At 45.2% G+C, this 19906-nt stretch overlaps 1 protein-coding gene across 22 annotated transcripts in view; it reads right to left on the bottom strand.

The window, feature by feature from the left end:
* Positions 1 to 2960: 2960 nt before the first annotated feature.
* Positions 2961 to 19906, bottom strand: part of SIPA1L1 (signal induced proliferation associated 1 like 1) — a 520024-nt gene continuing 503078 nt past the window's right edge. For 20 of the 22 annotated variants that reach the window (XM_061429305.1, XM_061429299.1, XM_061429298.1 and 17 more), the window contains 6 exons: positions 19207 to 19372; positions 13994 to 14240; positions 10666 to 10812; positions 9203 to 9317; positions 6103 to 6187; positions 2961 to 4973 (listed from right to left, as the gene is read on the bottom strand). In XM_061429305.1, the coding sequence (XP_061285289.1) occupies positions 4830 to 4973; positions 6103 to 6187; positions 9203 to 9317; positions 10666 to 10812; positions 13994 to 14240; positions 19207 to 19372 (904 nt within the window). In that variant the 3' untranslated portion in view covers positions 2961 to 4829. The remainder of the gene's footprint in view (positions 4974 to 6102; positions 6188 to 9202; positions 9318 to 10665; positions 10813 to 13993; positions 14241 to 19206; positions 19373 to 19906) is intronic. The other 2 variants (XM_061429315.1, XM_061429318.1) reach the window with 1 other exon arrangement.

Here is a 19906-nt window from a genome sequence, read left to right as displayed (position 1 = left end):
TCTTGGGTCCCAGGTATGATGGCTCAGATGTCCTAAGGCATGAAAGGGGAGATGTTGGATTTTTAAGGCTGAAGGACCAGAAGGGCTAATCTGAAAAGGAAACAAAGGAGCACGACACTGGCAGACTCTACACTGGGGAGACGAGGGAGATGAGAGGAAAAGGAGGGCAGTGAGGGGACAAGCAGCAACTAAAACCAAGGCTATGGATGATCTCTGAAAAGGCAGCCAGTGTCTTCGAGTCTTTGAGCTGCAGCCTACCTAAAGCACCCAGAGAAAAGAGCAACCCTTTCCTTCTCTCTGTACACAGGTGCAGAAAACGGCTGTGATGCAGCAGAGGGTTTAGGTAAAGATTCCTTAAGTTTGCAGCAGGTATGAGGGCAGTCGGGAAATTTGCTGGTCTAGTAACTTTTAGGTTTGATAGGTTCTTGGAGATTAGGGTAAGCAGGCTGGGCTGAATCTGGAAGTTCGTGACTGGGATTCAACGCTCCCAGCCTGGGACTGAGTCTCCCGTCTTCATACGCCTGTGAGGACATACACTGTGCACTTGACCGAAGGTTCTCCCACTGGCTCCCAAGTTCAACCTCTCTAATCTCCTCAAGGTTACCAAGGTCATTCCTTGCTGACCCGGTAAGTGGTCTCTTATTCATGGTGGTCAGGACACTCCAGTGATGTTCAGGTAACATATGAATAGTTAACAAATAGTCAAATGGCAGCAAGTTTCATGCAAAGGAGGCTCTAAATTATTTTTTAGTACAAAAAAAAAAGTTCTTTATTTTGCCTAAGATCTCTTTATAACTTGTTTCCTCCTGCAATTGGTGTCAGCCAACCTGTCAAAATAATACTCAGGTGTCTGGACACTGTTAACATATTATTAACCGGGGTATTTTTGCAAAAAACTAATGCCTGTGGTTGGTGATTTTTTATGTAAGTGAATATTGAAATGTCTCCAGTCAGTAACATTTGGGTAACAAGACATTAATACATCCCTGGTTAGTAATGAGTTAAGAGCCTTGTGCTGTAGCATCTATTTGTCTTAATTACTAATAGGCATGAATATCCTCTTGTTAATACTATTCCTCAAAAACCCTGCTTCTAAGTCATCACTTGGAAGTTGCAAAAAGTACTAAGTTCTCACTCCAGACCTGCTAATCACAGATCCTGGGCACGCAACCTGGTGACCCATGTTTTACCCAGCCCTCCAGGTGACGGTGATGCAAGCTTGAGAGTCCCTGTTCTAAAATGCACCTGACCAATATTAAGCAGAGTGGACGAACTCATTCTGGCTCTTCCATCCTTCTCCAATTAGCATGTCAGGGCTCTCTCAGAAAAACAACATAAAAGCCTGAACATATTGGAGCTGAGGACAGTGAAAGGCGTTTATTGAGTGCCTTGAATTTGCCAGCCACTGGCTTTACACACATGACCCCACTTAATCCTTAAAATAATACGAGATAAAATAGTAATTTTACCAGATAGGAAACCGAACTCAAAGCTATTAGGTAATTTACCTAAAGACACAGCTACTACATAATGGATGGGGTCTGCATGCGTGCCCAGTTGTGCCTGACTCTGCAACCCTTTCTTTGGACATTAGCACGCCAGGCTCCTCTGTCCCGTGTGACTTTCCAGGCAAGAATACTGGAGTTGGTTGCCATTTCCTCCTCCAGGGGATCTTCCTGGCCTAGGGATTGAACCCATGTCTCCTGCGTCTCCTGTATTGCAGGCAGATTCTTTAATGCAGAGCCATGAGGGAAGCCCAGATGGGATTTGAGTCCAAGTCAGATGTCTTTATCAGAGTATGTTGATTCCTTATGGATAGCTCAGTAGTGGCATAATTCATACAGGGAAAAGGTAACCAATAATACTGTGCTATTACTCTTTTAAAATAACACAGCTCCTCTTTAATGATGCCTAAGTCTTTACTGTTTAAGCACATTTCTGACCAAAGTGGGCCACCATGCACTTCAGTCTCAATTTTGCTCACTCTGGGGAGACTGCACCAGGTAGCTACATGTGTCTGCTGTGCGACCGTCATCTGTCCAGGTCATTGTCAACTACACGCAAATGGCTTACGCTTGCTGGGCCTATTTCTTCTGCTCTTGTGTCACCATTTATATCTTCATGTACGGAGCTAGTAATCCAATCCAACCCAATCTGTTTACCACCGGCAGCAGATTCAAAAGCACAACCAACTGGCTCCTCCGGTCAGCTCAGAAGATCCTCCATCAATGCAGGTCAACAGCACTTTCTCCCAGAAACTGTCAACCAACACCCAAACCCTTCAGAAACAATGTGTAAACCTTCTAAACCAGGTAAAACAAAACAAACAAAAAAACCCCTACTTTTTTACTTGCTAATTAGGGTATCCTGTGGCATCCAGTCTTAGCCTGTCTTATAATTCTAGAATTTGTAGGACTGTTGAACCAAATAAAAGGAAGAAACTGTCTTCTGTCAATTAGCTGCACCACTGGAGAGGAACAGTGGCGTGGCAGATTTTAAAAATTTGGTTCCATTTGGCTTTGGAATGCATTATGATTTTTTCAGTAGATTAACTTTCCTAATTATATTTTGCACAGTCTAATATTAGCAGGCATTTGTATTCCCTGAGCATATAACATCTAACACTGAGAGCTGGGAGATGCAGTAGACGAGTCCAAAAATGTATTGGTCTCGAGGAATGACAATGTATGGAAAACACACATATGGATAATGAAGAGGGAACTAATTATAAAGTGCTCTGCAAATATTAAATCATAAGCAGAAAAGGCAAATCAGGAATTCTCTATGGATATGTGAATAGACAATAAAAAAAATTTCTAAAAATTCTAAAAGGGACAAACTTTCAAGAATCATCTTGGGTGATATGGAGTGTGATGGAAAAATAAGGATACAAGGAGGGTCAGTGAGATATACTGGGTGGTCTTTCAAATAAGAATACCTCAAGCAATAATACCAAAGCGTTTTAAAAGAGCGTTTAAAATGAATTTTATTATTTGAATTTTACAAGTAGTCTTTAAAGGCTTCAAACAAGAACTCTGTTGCAAAACTCTAATAAATAGCTTGCCCCAAGTCCCCAAACAAAATGTAAGACAAAATAAAAACTAAACTCAGAAGGATAAGCAAGACTTCAGAATGCTTGGATGTTAGTGCTATTTCTCATTTACAAAGAAATATCAGGCAATGTACAATCTCCTTCATACAAGTCAAAGAGAGAAAGAGACAGACAATTGAGATCTTTACAAAGCACTCCGAAATCTTCCTATTTCCATGAGAGAAATGTCACCAGAAAGAAAAAAAATCCCATGAAGAAGTCACAATTATGAATGAATTTGTAGCATAAAAGTCTGGTGATGTGGGTTGGGGGAGAAGAGGGGAACTCCACCTCATTTTTTTTCAGGGATGGAGAGAGGAATGGGTGGAGATTATTTGGGGCAGGGAACTTCCGAGCAGATACCGCTGGATTGCTGAACATGCCCTTAGACCAGAGTCACCACTGAAGGGCGCAGGTGACAATTTGGTGACAACTGTGAAGGCAAGAAACAAGGCCACCAGGGGCTCTCCCGGGGCCTCTCAACACTAGTGACCCAGTGTCTCTGTTCTGTGCAGGACCAAGAGCCTTGGAACAATGGCCAGGGGCCCAAAGCAGCTGCATCACTAGACAAGAAAAGCAGCATATCAATCACTTCTGCAGCAGAATCCTGCAGCTGGCCACACAAGGATGCAGGAAATGCTGGGCAGAAATTGTACACGGGACATGCAGGTCTCAAAAGGCCATTCCATCACCACAGTCATTGCTCCTAACAAGTAAGGATTAAAGTTCACAATTCAACATTCATTTTTTTCCTAGTTACAAATACTGGTAAAGTCTTGCTTTGGAGAGAAGGATTTACTAATTCATCAGTAAGATCATTTTGAACAAGATAAAAATACAATTTTGCCACATTGATAACTTTAAAAATCTCAAACAGAAACTATCCTTTTGACCAAAATGCATACAAATCTTAAGATTTTTTTTTTAGTTTGGAGGAATTCTGAAACCAATTACTGTTTGGACCCAGGAAGCAATAGAAAGGCTGATTCCAATACAGAGGGACTCACTTAAGCCAAACAAAGGGCTCTGGCTCAGACAGCACACAGCGCCTGGGACCATTTTCCCAGGGAAAGGTAGGAGAAAGTAGTGATGTCATAATGCAAGATGGAAAAGGGGCGTGGCCCATAGGCTCTGTCTCTGCCTCTCTCTGGTTCATTGATTTGTTAAGTACCCCAATACTGCTGATCTCTGTAAGACAGGGACAGACATCACTAGCTCATGCACAAGCCATTTGAGGGAGGCAGGTATTTTCTGAAAGCACCTCCCTCCCCAGGCATTTTTAGGAACAAAGGTAAGGAAATCCCCCTCCCCAAATAAGCAGTTTTAAAAAACTTTATTTTCCTAGGAACAATGACATTTGTCAGGATAACAAAGGAAAGCTTGGATTACCTGAAATAGATAAGAAAGAGCTGTAATAGAGGCAGATGGGCCAGTGTCGGGGGGCAGGGAGGGTCCTAGGCCCAGCTTCTTTTTAAATACATAACAGATAAAGATATTGTGCAAAAAAATAAAGACATTCACATTTTAGCAGTTAAACTTTTATTTTACTTTTTTAAAATTTTTATTTACCTTTTTCATTTTCTTTTCTACAAAAGGCAGATAATGATTGTTGATCTGCAATTGTCAGGCTGTGCACTCCCCAAAAGGGGGCAAAGTCGGAAGCTGGGGCAGGAGCTCAGAGGGCGCCTCCAACGGGCGGGACTAAGGGGAAGGCAGCCCTGCGGCCGCCTCTTCCGGCCTAGCTCATGTCGATGGTGTTGAAGACCCACTCCGTGAACTTCTTCAGCTTGTCGGAGGCATTCTGGGACTCCTCCTGCAGCCTCAGGTTGTCCTCTCGCAAGTGCTGAACCTCCGCCTGAAGGTGAGCTTTGTCTTCTTTTTCCTGGGAGGGTGAGCAGAGCAAGAGAACTAAGAGGGTGGTCCCATTCTGCCCAGCCGCTAGGCGTGGCTGTGGATCTGTGAGCCCCCTTCACGCCACTAAACAGCTGACACAGGGCCAGCTGCTGGGTCTTCATTATTGACCGGCGGATTTCTGTAGGAACTAAAGCCTATGGCTGACAATTTTTATTTTGGCCGGCCCAAAATTATTTCACTGACACTCTGCAGGTTATTACGTTCGATAGTTACACCTGATACACCTGTAAAGTCTTCTCCAGCACCGTGGGTTTCATTTTCATGTTCCATATCGGAATCAATCACTAAGGTTTTTTTGTCTTTTTGCTGGTCTAATAGTCACATCGTCTGAATCAGAAGTATAATTTGAAGAACTATTATCTTCTGAGACGCTAGTATATATGTCACTAGGACAAGCAGAGACAGTATCGGCCTCAGAGTCACTGAAAAATTCTTCCTCACTCAATTTCACAGTGCGTCATTTTTGAAAACTTTATGGAAATAAACTTGCATTTATAACATACACAAGGTTGGAACAAAACCTAACAGCCAAATGTGAATGATAATGACAATCGTACGGTGTATATGGTCATGTTAACTGTATCACTCTACAAGATACTGACACATCTCCGGTCAAGAATATGTTAAGATGTCCTCACCCAGGGAACAGGACTTCCAGAGAATGTAAACACATGAGTGCATAGTTTAATGTCTGTTAAGTTATAAGGGCTGTCTTAATAATATAAAGTCACTCAAGAAACCAACAGCAACTGGTTCTTTTGGTGCAGGAGCCTGAATAACACTAAGGACGTGTGTGTGCATCTGGGCTGTGGTTCAGGGGTGAGGAGATTGGGATAGGGCCCAGAGGGGGCTGGCTGAGGTTTAAAGGCATTTTACCAAAAAAAAGGAATGCTTTTTCTGTATACATATGACAATGAAAGCCTTCTCACACTGTGCGTGTCAGTGGGAACCAAGCTCCAAGCAGACCCCTAAAATGTGTGTATTGAGAAAGCAGGGAGAACGCCCACAACTTATTCCACTGAAACTGCTGACAAAGGGCTCTCTCAGTTCAAGGCAGCTTGCATGGACAGGATAACCTGATTGGAGAATATGTTTACCTTCTTCAGATCTTCTCGAAGCATCTTCAGCATACCTTCCAGCTGGTCCACTTTAGAAGCCAGAGTGGGAGAGGAATCTTTACTGCTGGGAACAAGAAACAAAAGACCATGTAGGCAGGAGTTCTCCGTGGCTGGGTTTGTTTGGTGTTTCTTTTCTTTTTTTTAAAGGAGTTGGCTGTATTTATAAAATGATTTTCAATGTCAAATTACTCAGTATGGTGACACAATGTACATTTTCATTTTTAAAAAAGGGAAATGGCAGTCTGAACAAAAGGTAATACAAGTGTAAACTACAGCCAATCAATAGCTTCCTTAAAGATTCTGCATCTTTGTGACAAAAAGATACGGGACAATACGTGAAAATGGTCTGTCTGGCAGCGCAAGAGGGGCTTTCTGGCAGATACAACTGTCCAACAGTGAAATGAATCTCTTTAGTGGCTTTAAGAAGAGTTGCTCCTCTGTGTGTACCTGTTGGGTGGGGCAAGGCCTTATCTTGGGGCAGCCCAGGTAAGTAAAGCCTGTGGCCACTCAACCCAGTGGCAGCTATGTTATTGCGTCCATCTCCTAAGACTAAATATCTTTAAATATTAAAAAAATAAGACATCTTTCAGAAGTTTTTCATACGCACGTGTGCTCAACTGCTCAGTTGCATCGACTCTTTCCAACCCCACGGACTACAGCCTGCCAGGCTCCTCTGTCCATAGGATTTTCCCAGGCAAGAATACTGGTGTGGGTTGCCATTCCCTCCTCCAGGGGATTTTCCCCACCCAGGGATTGAACCTGGGTCTCCTGCATTGGCAGGCAAATTCTTTACTACTAGTGTCTTAAGCTCTTTACTATTACGATCAGCAAACTCTAAGGCCCACAACTTTCTCCCATTTCATTTTAGTGCTAAAAATGCTTCTAAGCCAAAAGGAGAGGAGGCTAGGGGAAAAGAAACATGTGTAACCGGCTGGACAGACCACACAGCTGGGCAAGGGCCGGGAGACCTATCAACTCTTCTTCACTGACTCTTCTCTACTTGAATTCAAGCCTCCAAAAGTTTCTGGGTGAATTCTAGCCAAAGACACCACCTCAGCCTCCCACAAACAAAGAATCTGAAGGTTCCCATAGAGACAAGAGGCAGCTGCCTCTTTCCACAGGTCAAGGGGAGGAAGAAGTGGCGACTGGACAAATGCTTGGCATCATGAAATAAGAGGTACTTTTTATTTTGTTTTTTAATTAAAATTTTTTTTTAACACCAAAAACATTCCATGCCACCATGCGCCTGTTGTAGATCTAAAATTAGCAGAAAACATGGACACAGCTTATTTAAAGTAAATTTACTTTTTCAAGTTAGAATTCCCTGACCTAAAATAAACTGTGTCCATGTCCTCAGCAGGCCCAGCATGGATGTCACAAGGCTGTAAATAAAATGGAATGATAATGACCTCCCAACTTCTAAGGCAGGATGACCAACTGAAACCTGACAGTGAATGGATTTTAAAAGGGAAGTGCTCAGCTGAAATCCACAACCTCACAGGCCGGTCTGGATGCACTGAAGGCCAAAGATGTGACAGAACAAGAGTGGTTCTGAGCAGAAAACACTGATGCTGGGGCCTGACTGTTCTTCACAAGCCACCGAGGCCACCCTCCCCCACCTTTGGGAGGGCTGACGCAGCCACAGCAGGTTGTCAGTAACTCTCAGTAGCCTATCTTGACTTCTGAAGGTTTGCAAAGAAAAGTTCTGTGTCTGTGACTATACTGGTCATCTTTAAAAACATTTAACTTTATTTGCATTTGCTCATCCACACCGAACAAAGACCTAGTCATCACCCTCATCTTAGGCTTCTACAGATCCTACAAAGATTTAAGAACTGTTTAATAACCCTTTCTCACGAGAAGTCTTTGCTCGCTCAGACTTCTCTTCACCCTACATTTAGGGCTCTCCTCTGGACTCTGCACATTTTTAAAAAAAGTTCCCAACAGCCAAATAAACCACCGTTTTACCTCCCTAACTGTCCCAACAACAGGATAAATGAAGCATCTGTGTGTTACACTCACAACAAAAGATCCATTACTCGGATACTTTCTCTGTGAAGAGTGTTTCCTTACAGACTTGCTTCAGTCTTCAGGCACAAGTCCCCAGTGTATTTGTACAATCTATGCCAACCTCACTCTTCCTGTTACTGGCTGTTTCTGACCAAGTTTTTATAGATGCCCGGATTCTTGTTGTTGTTTAGTCACTAAGTTGTGTCCGACTCTGTGACTCCATGAACTGTAGCCCACCAGGCTCCTCTGTCCCTGGGATTTCCCAAGCAAGAATACTGGAGTGGGTTGCCACTTCTTTCTCCAGGGGATCTTCCCAACCCAGGGATCGAACCCGTGTCTCCTGCTTGTTAGATGAATTCTTTACCACTGAGCCACCTGGGAGCCCAACACCTGGATTCTTAATCATCCTCAAAAGGTTTTAAGAGATTTCAAACTGATGAAATCATTCTGCATCAAGAGGGCTTACTATGACTGTTGGGATGCTTTTATATATAGAAACATCACGCATTTATCCAACAGCCTCAGCATTTGCAAACTGATGGGAAAGTGAAAAAGTCAGCCTCTACAGAGTTAGGAGAAGCCAGAGTCCATACTCTTAATTCAGCTATGGCTTGTCTTATTTTACATAAATCTTACTGACCCTGGTGACCCACTTCTAGCGTAGGTCTAAAGCAGAATGTTGGGAGTCACTAAGATGCAGGCTCATTTACAAGCAGGACCTACTGACAGCTTCAAAATGGACAGACTCAGACTAAATGCATAGGATAAGTATCCAAGGATATTTAGCACAAACGGTTTCTCTTACTTAATAAATCCTGATAGCATAAATGTATTATGGCATTAAATAATGAATATTCATAATGATGACTAAGTCATCAAGAACAGTTTAAGGGTGTTTAGTTAGAATGCTTTGTAGCCAAATACTCTAAAGTGCAATGTCGGGCACTGCAGTGATGAGCTTCACTCAGGTAATTGGTGTGACCGCCATCGCCCCTTCCCCACACCCGCTCCGTCACTAGCGGAGGTGATCCATGGTGTAGAGTGGTGCCCTCACTACCAGGTGACTAACCTGCTGTATGACTTCATCTGGACAAGGGCCTGGTCCTCAAGCTGGTCACTGCTGGCTGCAGCACTCAGAGGCCGATGGTTTTCATCACTAGCAGCAAAGAACGAAGCTCTCTGGACTAGAAGGGAGAGGAGAAACCATTCAGCACTGTGGAACCACATCCTGGGCCCTCTCTATCAAAAGTCAAGAAATGACCGACACGCACAGTCAAACCTAATCACGGGGCAAGAATGCATTGGAAACTTTATCTTTCCCTTGTAGGAAATTTTTTTTTTTTTTTACTGTTTTAGCTGGAAGAGGATAGTAACATTATGATTTCTCTTTTTAAAATAGTTGCTGTGACTTGATTTCTATTCTAGCTTTACCCTTGCTTATAAAAGTTGCATTCTATTGTTTCCCTGGAAACAGGCCTTGTGCCAAATTTGCAGACCAATGCTTTCCACTCGGTGACAACACAAAATATATTAAAGAGCTAGTACTGAGATTCTTGAAGTATGTTTTCCAAAAAGACTCCTGGCCACCTTGGTGAGCTTTAGCTTAGGTTCACACCACCTCTGTTTCAAAAAAACACTCACTTTAAGTCTGAGCCAAGAAAAAAAATCAAGTTTTGAAAGAATCTCTTATTAAAAAACCAAAACTTCTGTGCAGCAGCATGGATGGATCCAGAGACTGTTATACTGGGCTTCCCACGTGGCGCAGGTGGTAAGGAACTTGCCTGCCAATGCAGGAGCTGTAAGAGACCTGGGTTTGATCCCTGGGTCAGAAAGATCCCTTGGAGGAGGGCATGGCAACCCACTCCAGTATTCTTGCCTGGAAAAATCCCATGGACAGAGGAGCCTGGCGGGCTATACCATCCATGGGGTCACAAAGAGTTGGACATGACTGAGAGACTAACAACAATGACAACTGTTATATCCACAGAGACAGCGTTACTTTGAGTTTTTTCTATTTCAGCAGATCAGGCCAGCACTTATCTAATGAGGGCCTGCAATTACAAGGCCACTGGCTTAACGCAAGCACTTGCCACTGGGCTGATGTAGGGATGAAGCAGGAGGAAAGTACACACGCCATCACTCCCCTGAGAGATGAGTGAGAAGGGCAGAGGGGCCGGGGCGGGGACAAGCATCCTAAGGATGCAATTGTGCGTTGAGCAATGACGTCTTCACGATGTGATGAAAAACGCTCCCTGGACACGTGCTATTTTCAGTTAAGTGATAGCTGGGATGCCGCTGAGCTCTGCCCTTCCCAGACATGGGGAGGTGAGGCACCTGTGTTACGAATTCCCACTTAGGGGAAACCCTGGATTCCACCTGGTTAAAATCAACAGTGTGGGCCCTGAGTGTTTGAGAACTGCTAGCTCAACTGCTTTCTGGCTGTGGTGAAATGCGTGTGTTGTCAGCGAGTCCTGAGCACTGACACTGCTCCTGACCTGCTCGTGGCCCAGCCGGGATGGTCTGCGGACTCACCCTCGTAGGCCTTGGCAGCGTCCACCAGGTTGGACCAATCCAAGTCTGCAGCAGCGTCGGGCAGGGGCATCAGGCCGGGGTCGGGCATGGGCGGCCTGCGGGTCTCCTGGACGTCGGTGAGGGAGCTGTCCGAGGCCGAGAACTCTCCTGTAGGAATGGATGAGGGATAAGAGGCTTCAGGCCCACTGGAGACCCACTCAAAGTTTTACCCATTCTCTGTGACCAAAGCAGATAAGTCATTTGTTACCTGGAATCAGTTTCTAGTCTAACAGACCATTAGCGGTCACTCTGAAGCTGAGCAGAACTAGGAACTGACTTCCTCCAATCTTAATTCCTTTTTGTGTAACCTCCCAGTGTCCCATTTCTAATGGTGTGGGTCTGGGAAAAGTTAGTTCTGCACTGAGGTAATGTGTCTGCTTTCACAGGAGCTACTTGTCTAACAGAGAGACCCAAGGAAGCTTTGGCACCTCACTTTTCCTCTCAGAGTCAAGGGATTCAGGCTGGGGTGAAGGGACCTACTTCATCAGAGCGCTGGATTTTGCAGCCAGACCAGGGAGGCTTGGTGATGCATATTTGAGGGGACTGTAAAGCCAATCTTTATCTGCCTTGGAACCTGGGATCTGACTCCCTCCATGTGGACTCTCTGCGTCCCTGGGACTGCTGAGGGACAGACATATCCCTGGCTCGTGTCTGCCTTGTGTCCCAGGGATGGTCCACTGGTTTCTGCAGTTGGATGTATCCAGGATAGTGTGAGAACCAAATTAGAGCATGTGAGAGTGGGTGCTGGGTCGCTCAGTGGAGTTAACGTCGGTTCACTGGTGTTGGCATCCTTTTCTTTCCCAAGGACACGCTAAGCAACTCTTGGGATCGGTTTTCGATTTACAGCAGTCCGACATCCCAAACCCAAAATTTTTAAAAACACAAATATTAACCTATTTAACACTCAGTAACACTCGGTCTCTGCTTAGCCTGGGGATGGGCAGAATGAGTGCAATGAGCCCCTCTGTGCAGTGGAGGGCACACTGCCACCGTTTAGGTTCACAGAGGTGGAGGAGACAGGCACAGAGCTCAGGAAGTGCAGATGCTCTCACTGGGACAGAAGCTGTGAGGGCAGAGCGGGTGCCTCCATGGGAAGGGCCGCCTCATAGTGACCATGACACTATAATCCGCTCAGACACGGGGCCAAAAGCGAGGCTCTCAGTTAAAATCTGTAAGCGACTCTGAAGTAACTGTTTACAAGGAGTTAAAAAGTTTTGCCAATTATGATAGTCTATAAACCGGAGTATATTTAGTGCTTGCTTTCCCTTGCAAATTACATAAAGGACTGCTCTGCAGTGCAGCTGCTAGTTATTAATGTGCTTAAAATTACCAGAACTATGAGAAAATGGAAATCAACAAATACTGCCTGATATTAAAGGCTCAGTTCTATTTAAACTTGCTCCCACCAAGGGTAAGAAGCTGGAATAATTTTTTAATTAAAAAAAATTGAAGTAAAGTTGATATATAATGTGTTAGTTTCTGGTGTGCAGCAAAGTGATTATGTATATATATACACACATTTTTCAGATTCTTTGGAATAGACAGTTTTGTTATGTCAAACACAATCTTTCTGCTTTTTTTTTTTTTTAATCTCTGGTCCTAAATTTCCATTTGGAAAAAAAAAAGAAGTTTCCTATTCCCCAAATGCATCTCGGTGGTGGTCATACACATGAGGTCAAGGATGGCAGCCCACCAAGGACCGCTCAGATTAGGGCATGGGACCACTGAGGCTGCTGCCTAACTGTCGGGAAAGCAAGAGGTGATGGAGGGGCTGCGGAGGGCGGGCTGCCCCTCCCCTTCCTCAGGGCCAGCCCTTCAACTCCAGGCGTCCTCTGCGGGACAGTAAAGACGGGTGGGAGGCCGGTGTCCAGGCTGCTCTCTTAGCATGTGAGCTTCTAGAGGACAGGGCCTACTGTGACATGCCACATGCAGACAAAAGCTTCCCAGAGGGCTTATTTTTATCACTATAAGGTTAAAACACAAAAAGTGGTGAAGTGAAAGAAGTATTTGACGTAGGCAGGAAGTTGTACGAGGAATGGAATGGAGAGAAGGGGAGAAAATAAGGTGACTATTTAGGTCACCACGAGGAGGCGCTTCCTAGTGTCCAGATGGTCAAGTGTGGTCAGTTCACGTGTCTACTTTGATCCGTTGAGGGTGGACTTTTAGAGCAAAGAGAAACCAGGTTCACGCTGTAGGTGGACCTCCTATAAAGAGGGAGGAGAGAGAAGCTGGTGTGACCCTTGAGGGATGTCTGCCCCGGAGAAGGGGACTGTGTGGGGAACAGGACCGAGATGAAGAGGGACAGTCATGGACGTGGGTTAGGGGTGCAGGAATGATGCAGGGAGGAAGCAAACTAGGGAGGCGGGAGATTTAAAATACTGCTCCAGTGCAAACTGTTACACATAGAATGGATAAAAACGAGGTCCTACTGTGTAGCACAGGAACTACATTCAATATTCTGTGATAAACCGTAATGGAATTTAAGAATATTTACATAAAACAATCACTTTGCTATGTAGCAGAAATTAACACAATGTTGTAAATCAACTATACTCCAATAAAAATGTTTTAAAAAATGACATTTTGTCATCTGCAATAACATGGATGAACATTGAGGGCACTGTGCCACTGATAAAAGTCAGAGAAAGATAAATACTGTATGGTCCATCTCACTTATGTGTGGTTATGTGTGGAATCTAAAAAAACGTGAGCTCATAGTTACAGAGAATAGGTTGTGGTTGCCAGAAGGAGGGGTGGGGGTAGTAGAAACTGCTGGAGGGACTCAAAAGTACAGCCTTGCAGTTATAAGGCATTCGTGGGGATATAATCTATATCATGGTGACTACTGCTAATACTGTACTGCATATTTAAAAGCTACTACAAAAGTAAATTTTGAAAGTTTTCATCAAAAAGAAAATTTTTCAACTGTTAAAACTTAAATTTTTAGAACCTTTTAAAACTTTCAGTTTAAAAACACTTTTAAACTATGTATGGTGGCAGACGTTAATCTTGTGATCATTTTGCAATATATACAAATATCAAATCATTGTGTGGGACACCTGAAACTAATCCAAGATGAGTCTTGTGGTCTGGTGAGGCTCAGGGTCCGTACCCTGTGGCTGGGATTCTAGGTGAGAGGCTGAATGGGGGGCCAGGGAGCCCAGATAACCTGAGTGAGCAAGCAGGTCTTCCTCTAATTACCATCCTCGAGCAAACTGAGTGGCAGGTGTTTTGGGGGACACGGGTCATCAGCAGCAGGGCTGTTAGCTGCAGCTGAAGACAGGCTTACCATGTAAGGACTTCATTCCCAAGGTGTATGAAGGCCTCCGCAAAGGAAGAGATGTGGGGAGAGAAGGGTACGTGCTACTGAAGAGGACGTCGTTGGGCAAGGCCTGGTCCAGAAGTGAAGCCCTCGAGGTGAAAAAGTGCTCTCTCTGGCCGCTGTAGATACTCTCGTCGGACAGCGTTCTGTGCAAGGCCCGCCTTGATGTGGGGGTGGTGGGAAAAGGAGACTGAGGGGAGGAGAGCGCGTGGAACTGAAAAATAGCATCAGGACAGCAGAAATCAACTTTCTGGGTCACACACCCACGACCCGGGGTGCAGGATAGGTGGGTTAGCAAAATCACTCTCATAGACACAACCCTTCAAATCCTGGAGCCCAGAAAGGAGGCCTCAGGGTCCCCCATCTCTACACCCCCAAGGGCAAAATCAGAGTTCCTGGTCGACATAGCCTCACCGCTCAGCACGTCAGCTGCAGCCGAAGAGTGCTCAGTACAAGATTCAGATATGGGATGAAGCGGATGCATCACTATTGTGTCATGGTTACAGCAATACTTTAAGAACAGACAAATATGGGTTTTATTTGAATCCCATGTCATTGACCAAATCATGTTATTGCTCGGAACCCAATTCCTCATCTATGAAATGGGGGCTTGTCTATGAAATGGGGGCACGGAAGTGCTCAGGATTATTCTGAGGATTCCAAGCAATGCTGGATTGATCACAGCGGCATGCATCAGTGGTGTTCCGAAATTATGTTATGGTCCCCAAGGAAACAGCCACGACGCTGGAAGGTATCCTCAGAAGCCTGTCAAGCGATGCGTGTTTGCCAGGCAACAAGAGCCTTTGATCTTCACAATACGGTCACTCAAATAATAGGTGGCTCTTGAAAGCTCGAACAACTAGTATTATTTTTAATGAGCTTGGGAGATTATTTTTTGAGATGGATTTCTATTGGTGAAATAAAACTAGGGAAGCTATCTTTATAAAAGACAAGTATATATATAGTTATATAAAATGACAGAGGCTCCGGACGGCTGTATCTCTTGTTAACGTCTTTTGCCCTTGTGACCAGATTCGATTTTTATTTCAGATTTTTGTGCAAACAGCAAGTTTCTGAGAAAGCCATTCGTGAAGGAAAAAACAGACACGTTAACAATGTTGAAATATCCAGCATCCTGCAAGCCAACAGGGTATGTGGTCTGTTAACGGAGTTATCCTTATTCAGCTCCTCTTAGTCGACTGTTCACCTTGGCAGGGAGAACAATGTGGGGAACAGGTGAGGATGTGAGTAGGAGGGCTGAGTCACTGCTGGCAGGAAGCCACCGTGAAACTTTCCGTGCCGCTTTGAAGGGACAGAGAGAGAATGATACGGCAACGGCTCCATCTAGGAGGCTGAGAACAGAGCTGATGCTCAGACTCATTCAACGGGCTCTGCGGTCTAACACACTTCCATCCACCAAGTCAAGGGCTGATCAAGTCAAAGCGGTCCACAATGTGGCAGGCACAGCTGCAACATCCATATGAAAAAAATTATTAATCAAATGCATTGTAAATGAGCTCCAAGTGTAGCCGATTGTGTTTGCTTTTTAAAATTCATGGTGAGTTAAACCCAAAGTACATATGTGCTTACCTTGAAAACTAAGCTGCTGTGATAAATTCTATGTGGGTCTGTAAGAGAGCAGGGACTTGGTGTGGAAATGATGATTTCCTTTTTCATTTCACCCACAAGAGTGGGCGTTAGAGAGGCTAAGTGGCTTGCCAACTGTAAATTAAGAGAGGAAGCAGGCCATCTCGCTCCACCTGCCCAAGGTTCCAGAACTGTCACATAGAGCTCCTGCTTACCAGCCCAGATCTCAGATCTATTAAAAAAACTGCTCTCCATCTTTTTTGGCACCTTTGGGTTTGGCCAAGGGATTTCCTTTTCCAGTGAATATCCCCACCCTGATAAATTTACAGAAGAGAGAATTTTCACCAGTTCTAATTTCAGCCTCTTTGGGAAATATTAATATACTTCAAGGTAAACAGCTACTTGAAGAGATCCTTTGGACAGCATGATTTATTAAGTTATAACATCTTGCACTAAAGGGAGGAGAGGGAAGGAAGTGGTCTGCCTAGACACTTTCTGTTAAAAACTAGCAGGACTAGTCTGGTCCAAGCACATGCGATGGCTCCCGTCTTCAGTCCCCTGCAATTCTAGCCTCAAAGGTGTGTGCACCTACCCAGTTCCCTAGGGCACCCCCTGCCTTCCCTGGGAGGTTATACTGATATCGCTGAGTGGTGCTGCCCTGTGCTGCCAGCCCCAGGAAAGAACCACAACGCAGCGGGTGGCAGACTCAGAAAGGATAATAGAGAGCATTTAGGAAGGGAGATATCAACTCTGTTACAAGGAGCCCTAAAGGCTCCTCCCGGCATCACTGCCTGGGGAAATGAGGTGTTCAGGAGGGACCCAGGAGCCCAAGACACTCCATCCTTGCTATCGGAGAAGTTCTGCCATCTCAGTTCTAAGTACTGGGCTTCCGTGTGTAACTGTTAGTAGGAAACAAAAGGATTCTTAAACTTTAAAATCATTTGGGCACCACTGATCAAGTCTGATCGCGCTAGGCCTAGAGAGGTGGCCTCTTGCATCAGGGTCCACCTCCTCCCTCTCCTCACTCTTTTCATGCGCCCCGGCTCTCAGTGAAACGGATCACTCTTGCACTTGCGATAAACAAGTACCATCTCTTCCTAAGCGCTAGGCGCCCGCGTGACACCTCTTCCTTTGGTCTGTATCTGAGAGTGTTGGCTGGAGAGCAGGGCTCTTGGTTTGCACTACAGTTCTGTTCACTCGCCGGACTGCATTCAACCCTCGGGGAGAATATGGTGATCCCAGCTCTGCCTGCCAATGAGGTTTCTCAGAACGTTACAGCTCTGCCATCTTCCTTGAGATACAAGTTTCACAGCAGCTGCCTGGAGGTTCGCAGCCGCCCCCCTCCCAGCTCCAGCCTGCCCAGCAGAGCGTGGCCACGCCCTGCAGCAGTCGTCTCCCTCTGCTGGCAGACGAGCCTGGGAACAATCTGTCAGTTGACATTCATGGTGGCTCACAGGTAGCCCTTGCCAATGTGGTGTGAGTGGGTTCCAAGGATCACCGCCCAGGGTAGGATACTCCTTGTACCCTGAAGCCTGACGCAGTGGCTTGGAGCCCTGAGCCAGGCATGGCCGGGGAGACCTCGCAAGGGCGCACTGGCCTCACTGACACAGCAGAGGCACGTCGCTCACATGAATCTCAGAAGACACACAGAGCTACTTAGCTGAACTCATCTGAAGCCAGATGGAAAAGGATGACACGAGAGAGAAAACAGAGCACTTTTCCAGCTCCTGCTCCCAGCCTTTTCCCCATAATAGTTCAACCAGCAGAAGCACTTTCTTTGCAGAGGGTCTCATGATAATATAGTCACCACATAAAGCATGTGCATTCCTGTTTCAAATAGGAATGTTAAAGTAATTCACTTTGGAAATAAAAGCCAAGACCTGGAATGAGGGCAAGACAGACATTTGCTTTCAATTATTTTCACTGCAGGAGTAAATCAAAAGAAAGAAAGCTCTGAGCTTACCCCTTTCCAAAAATGTTAAACTAAGGATTGGAGGAAAGATTCCTTTCAGGGCAGATTTTATTTTCCTTTAACCTCAGGAAAAATCTGAAATAATTTTGAAACTGGTAGTTAAAAATTTTAATACACCTCTTTGGTTTTTGATGGATAAAGAAAGAAGTTTCAAGTACTATCTTTTGTGGGGTTGCTAAGGAAACCATTTGTGCCCTGGGTGATGAGTCAGAACTGTTAAGTGCTGGCTTATGAAACAGAAATGATAGAAATCCAGAATGTTAAGTCTTTAAAATGATTTATGATGTTAATGCTTATGTTAATAACTCAGTGATTTCTCTGCAAAACCCCAGAATGGTCTTTGGAGTACATTTCATCTCTGGAGACGTTGATCTGTCAGTTTCAAATGTATACCTGACCTATCTAGAGGAACGCACACACGTGTGTGGCACACTCACACAAAGAGGAACGTGTGTGTGCACAGGAACTGGAATGGTGACGAGGAAGCCCAGATGAGACGAGACCACACGGCTCATCACTCTGGGCACGTCTCTCGCCCTCTGAGGATGGTAAGTGGTTAAGGAAATATGTCAGCTTCCGCTTTGCATCAATTCTCAATGGCCCTCTTAAACTAAGCTTTTTAGTCACTTCAAACAGACTACAAATCATTTAACTGAGAACACAGAGAACACAGAACATCAAAGTGTGCACCCACGACCCTCTGGAGCGGTGGACTCTCTTCTCGTGGGCCCACCCAGTACACTCCAGACAGGAACATGTTATGCTATGTGTGAAATATAATACCTTTGGGCCCAGCTCAGCCAACACCAGCTGCTGGCTCATTTGGGAGTGAGCTGGCACACTTTAGAGACAAGAAAGCAGAGCCTGAGGTGGGCTTGAAGGGTCTGCCCAAGGTGAGGTGGGTAGAAAAAAAAATCTTTCCATGTGGTCATGCAAACGTTTGGCCACTGACATACCCACAAACTCTGAGCAAGTGTTCAGGACTTGATGGGGAGGGAGGCTGGGTTCTAGAGAAGGCATTTCTAGTCTGGCATTCTGAGAGCGGAGAGAAGGCCTTCTGAAGAGAGTCTGGAAAGTTCTTCAGGTAAACGCACCAACTCTGTCTGCTGGACTGAACGGCAAGCAGTGTACGGCTGGTAGGTTTGCTGGCCAGGGGCAGGGGCAGACGTGAGGCCAGAGTGCAGGTGCTGTGGGCGCACGCGGGGCAGGGAACACCCTGGGGGCTACTGTGGGAGGAGGACCCTGTGGACAGAAGCACTGCAGCCCTTTCAGAAAACTTTCCATCCGACAACAGAGCCATGGGTGGTCTGCAGAGTTCCGAGAAGCAATGTCGTCTGAGTGACAATGTCAAGAAAGTATAGCTTGTGCATCGTAAGTAGGATACAGTGGAAGATAAGGAGCCTTGGGGGTGGGGACAGGTTACTATAAACCCAAACTCCACAGATGTGGCTGCTGGGACAGGACATTTGGAAAACACATGAACTAAATATTGAGACAGTTGGGTGATGGTGGGACGGAGGGTCTGACGAGGAGGAACTGGGAACCACCACTTCCTGGAGAATGTAACTGCCCTGTCCAGCCTCTCCCTGACTGCTGTTCACCCCCAAGACCTGCTCTGTACCTTAAAATTCTTCTGGGAGTCAGGGGTTGGGCTTTCCAGGTCAATGAGCTTCTTGAGATCCTCCTCAATGGTGGACTTGGAGGTCGGCTTCGGGGACGCCCTGAGGTCCCTGGTGGAGGCACGCAGCCTTGGGTGGGCTATTTCATTGCCGTCACTCTGATGACGCCTTGAAGGAAGGGGAAGAGAGGGGAGAAGTTAATTTGATAAGGTGGACTCAAGGGTGTGATGGGGTCTGAAAGAGGTAAGTCAATGGAGAGCTATTAGAAGAGAGAAAAGGAGAATTACTTCTGTTCAATTATATTAAGAATCTATTTGGATAAGTGCTTGTAAAGAGAAACAAGACCAGTTTGAAATACAAAATAAAAAGCCTGATGAATAAATCACTCTTTCACAGGAAACTATAAACTCCACTAAGCCAAAATTAGCAACAGACTTACTAATAAAAAAGACCACAGGGTATGAGTCCCAAATGCAATCTCTATAGAAACAAAACCAATGTCATTGACTGAATCCTTTATTTTTTGCTGTACTATTTTGTCAAAAGTTCTTTATGTTCAGAGGTGGTCACTTACTTTCTAACAGTCCCTCCTGGGCCAGTTAGGAATTACACGGGAAGGCTGTGATTAATAGCATCAAAGGGACAAGTGTGGTCTTAACACCCAAGGGGCGATTATTCTGAAGTTTGTTCTTCAGACAGACT

The sequence above is a fragment of the Bos javanicus genome, chromosome 10 (assembly GCF_032452875.1).
Source record: "Bos javanicus breed banteng chromosome 10, ARS-OSU_banteng_1.0, whole genome shotgun sequence".
Lineage (NCBI taxonomy): Eukaryota > Metazoa > Chordata > Mammalia > Artiodactyla > Bovidae > Bos > Bos javanicus.
The sequence above is the reverse complement of the archived record's forward strand: the minus strand, read 5'-3'. Positions and strand labels throughout refer to the sequence as shown.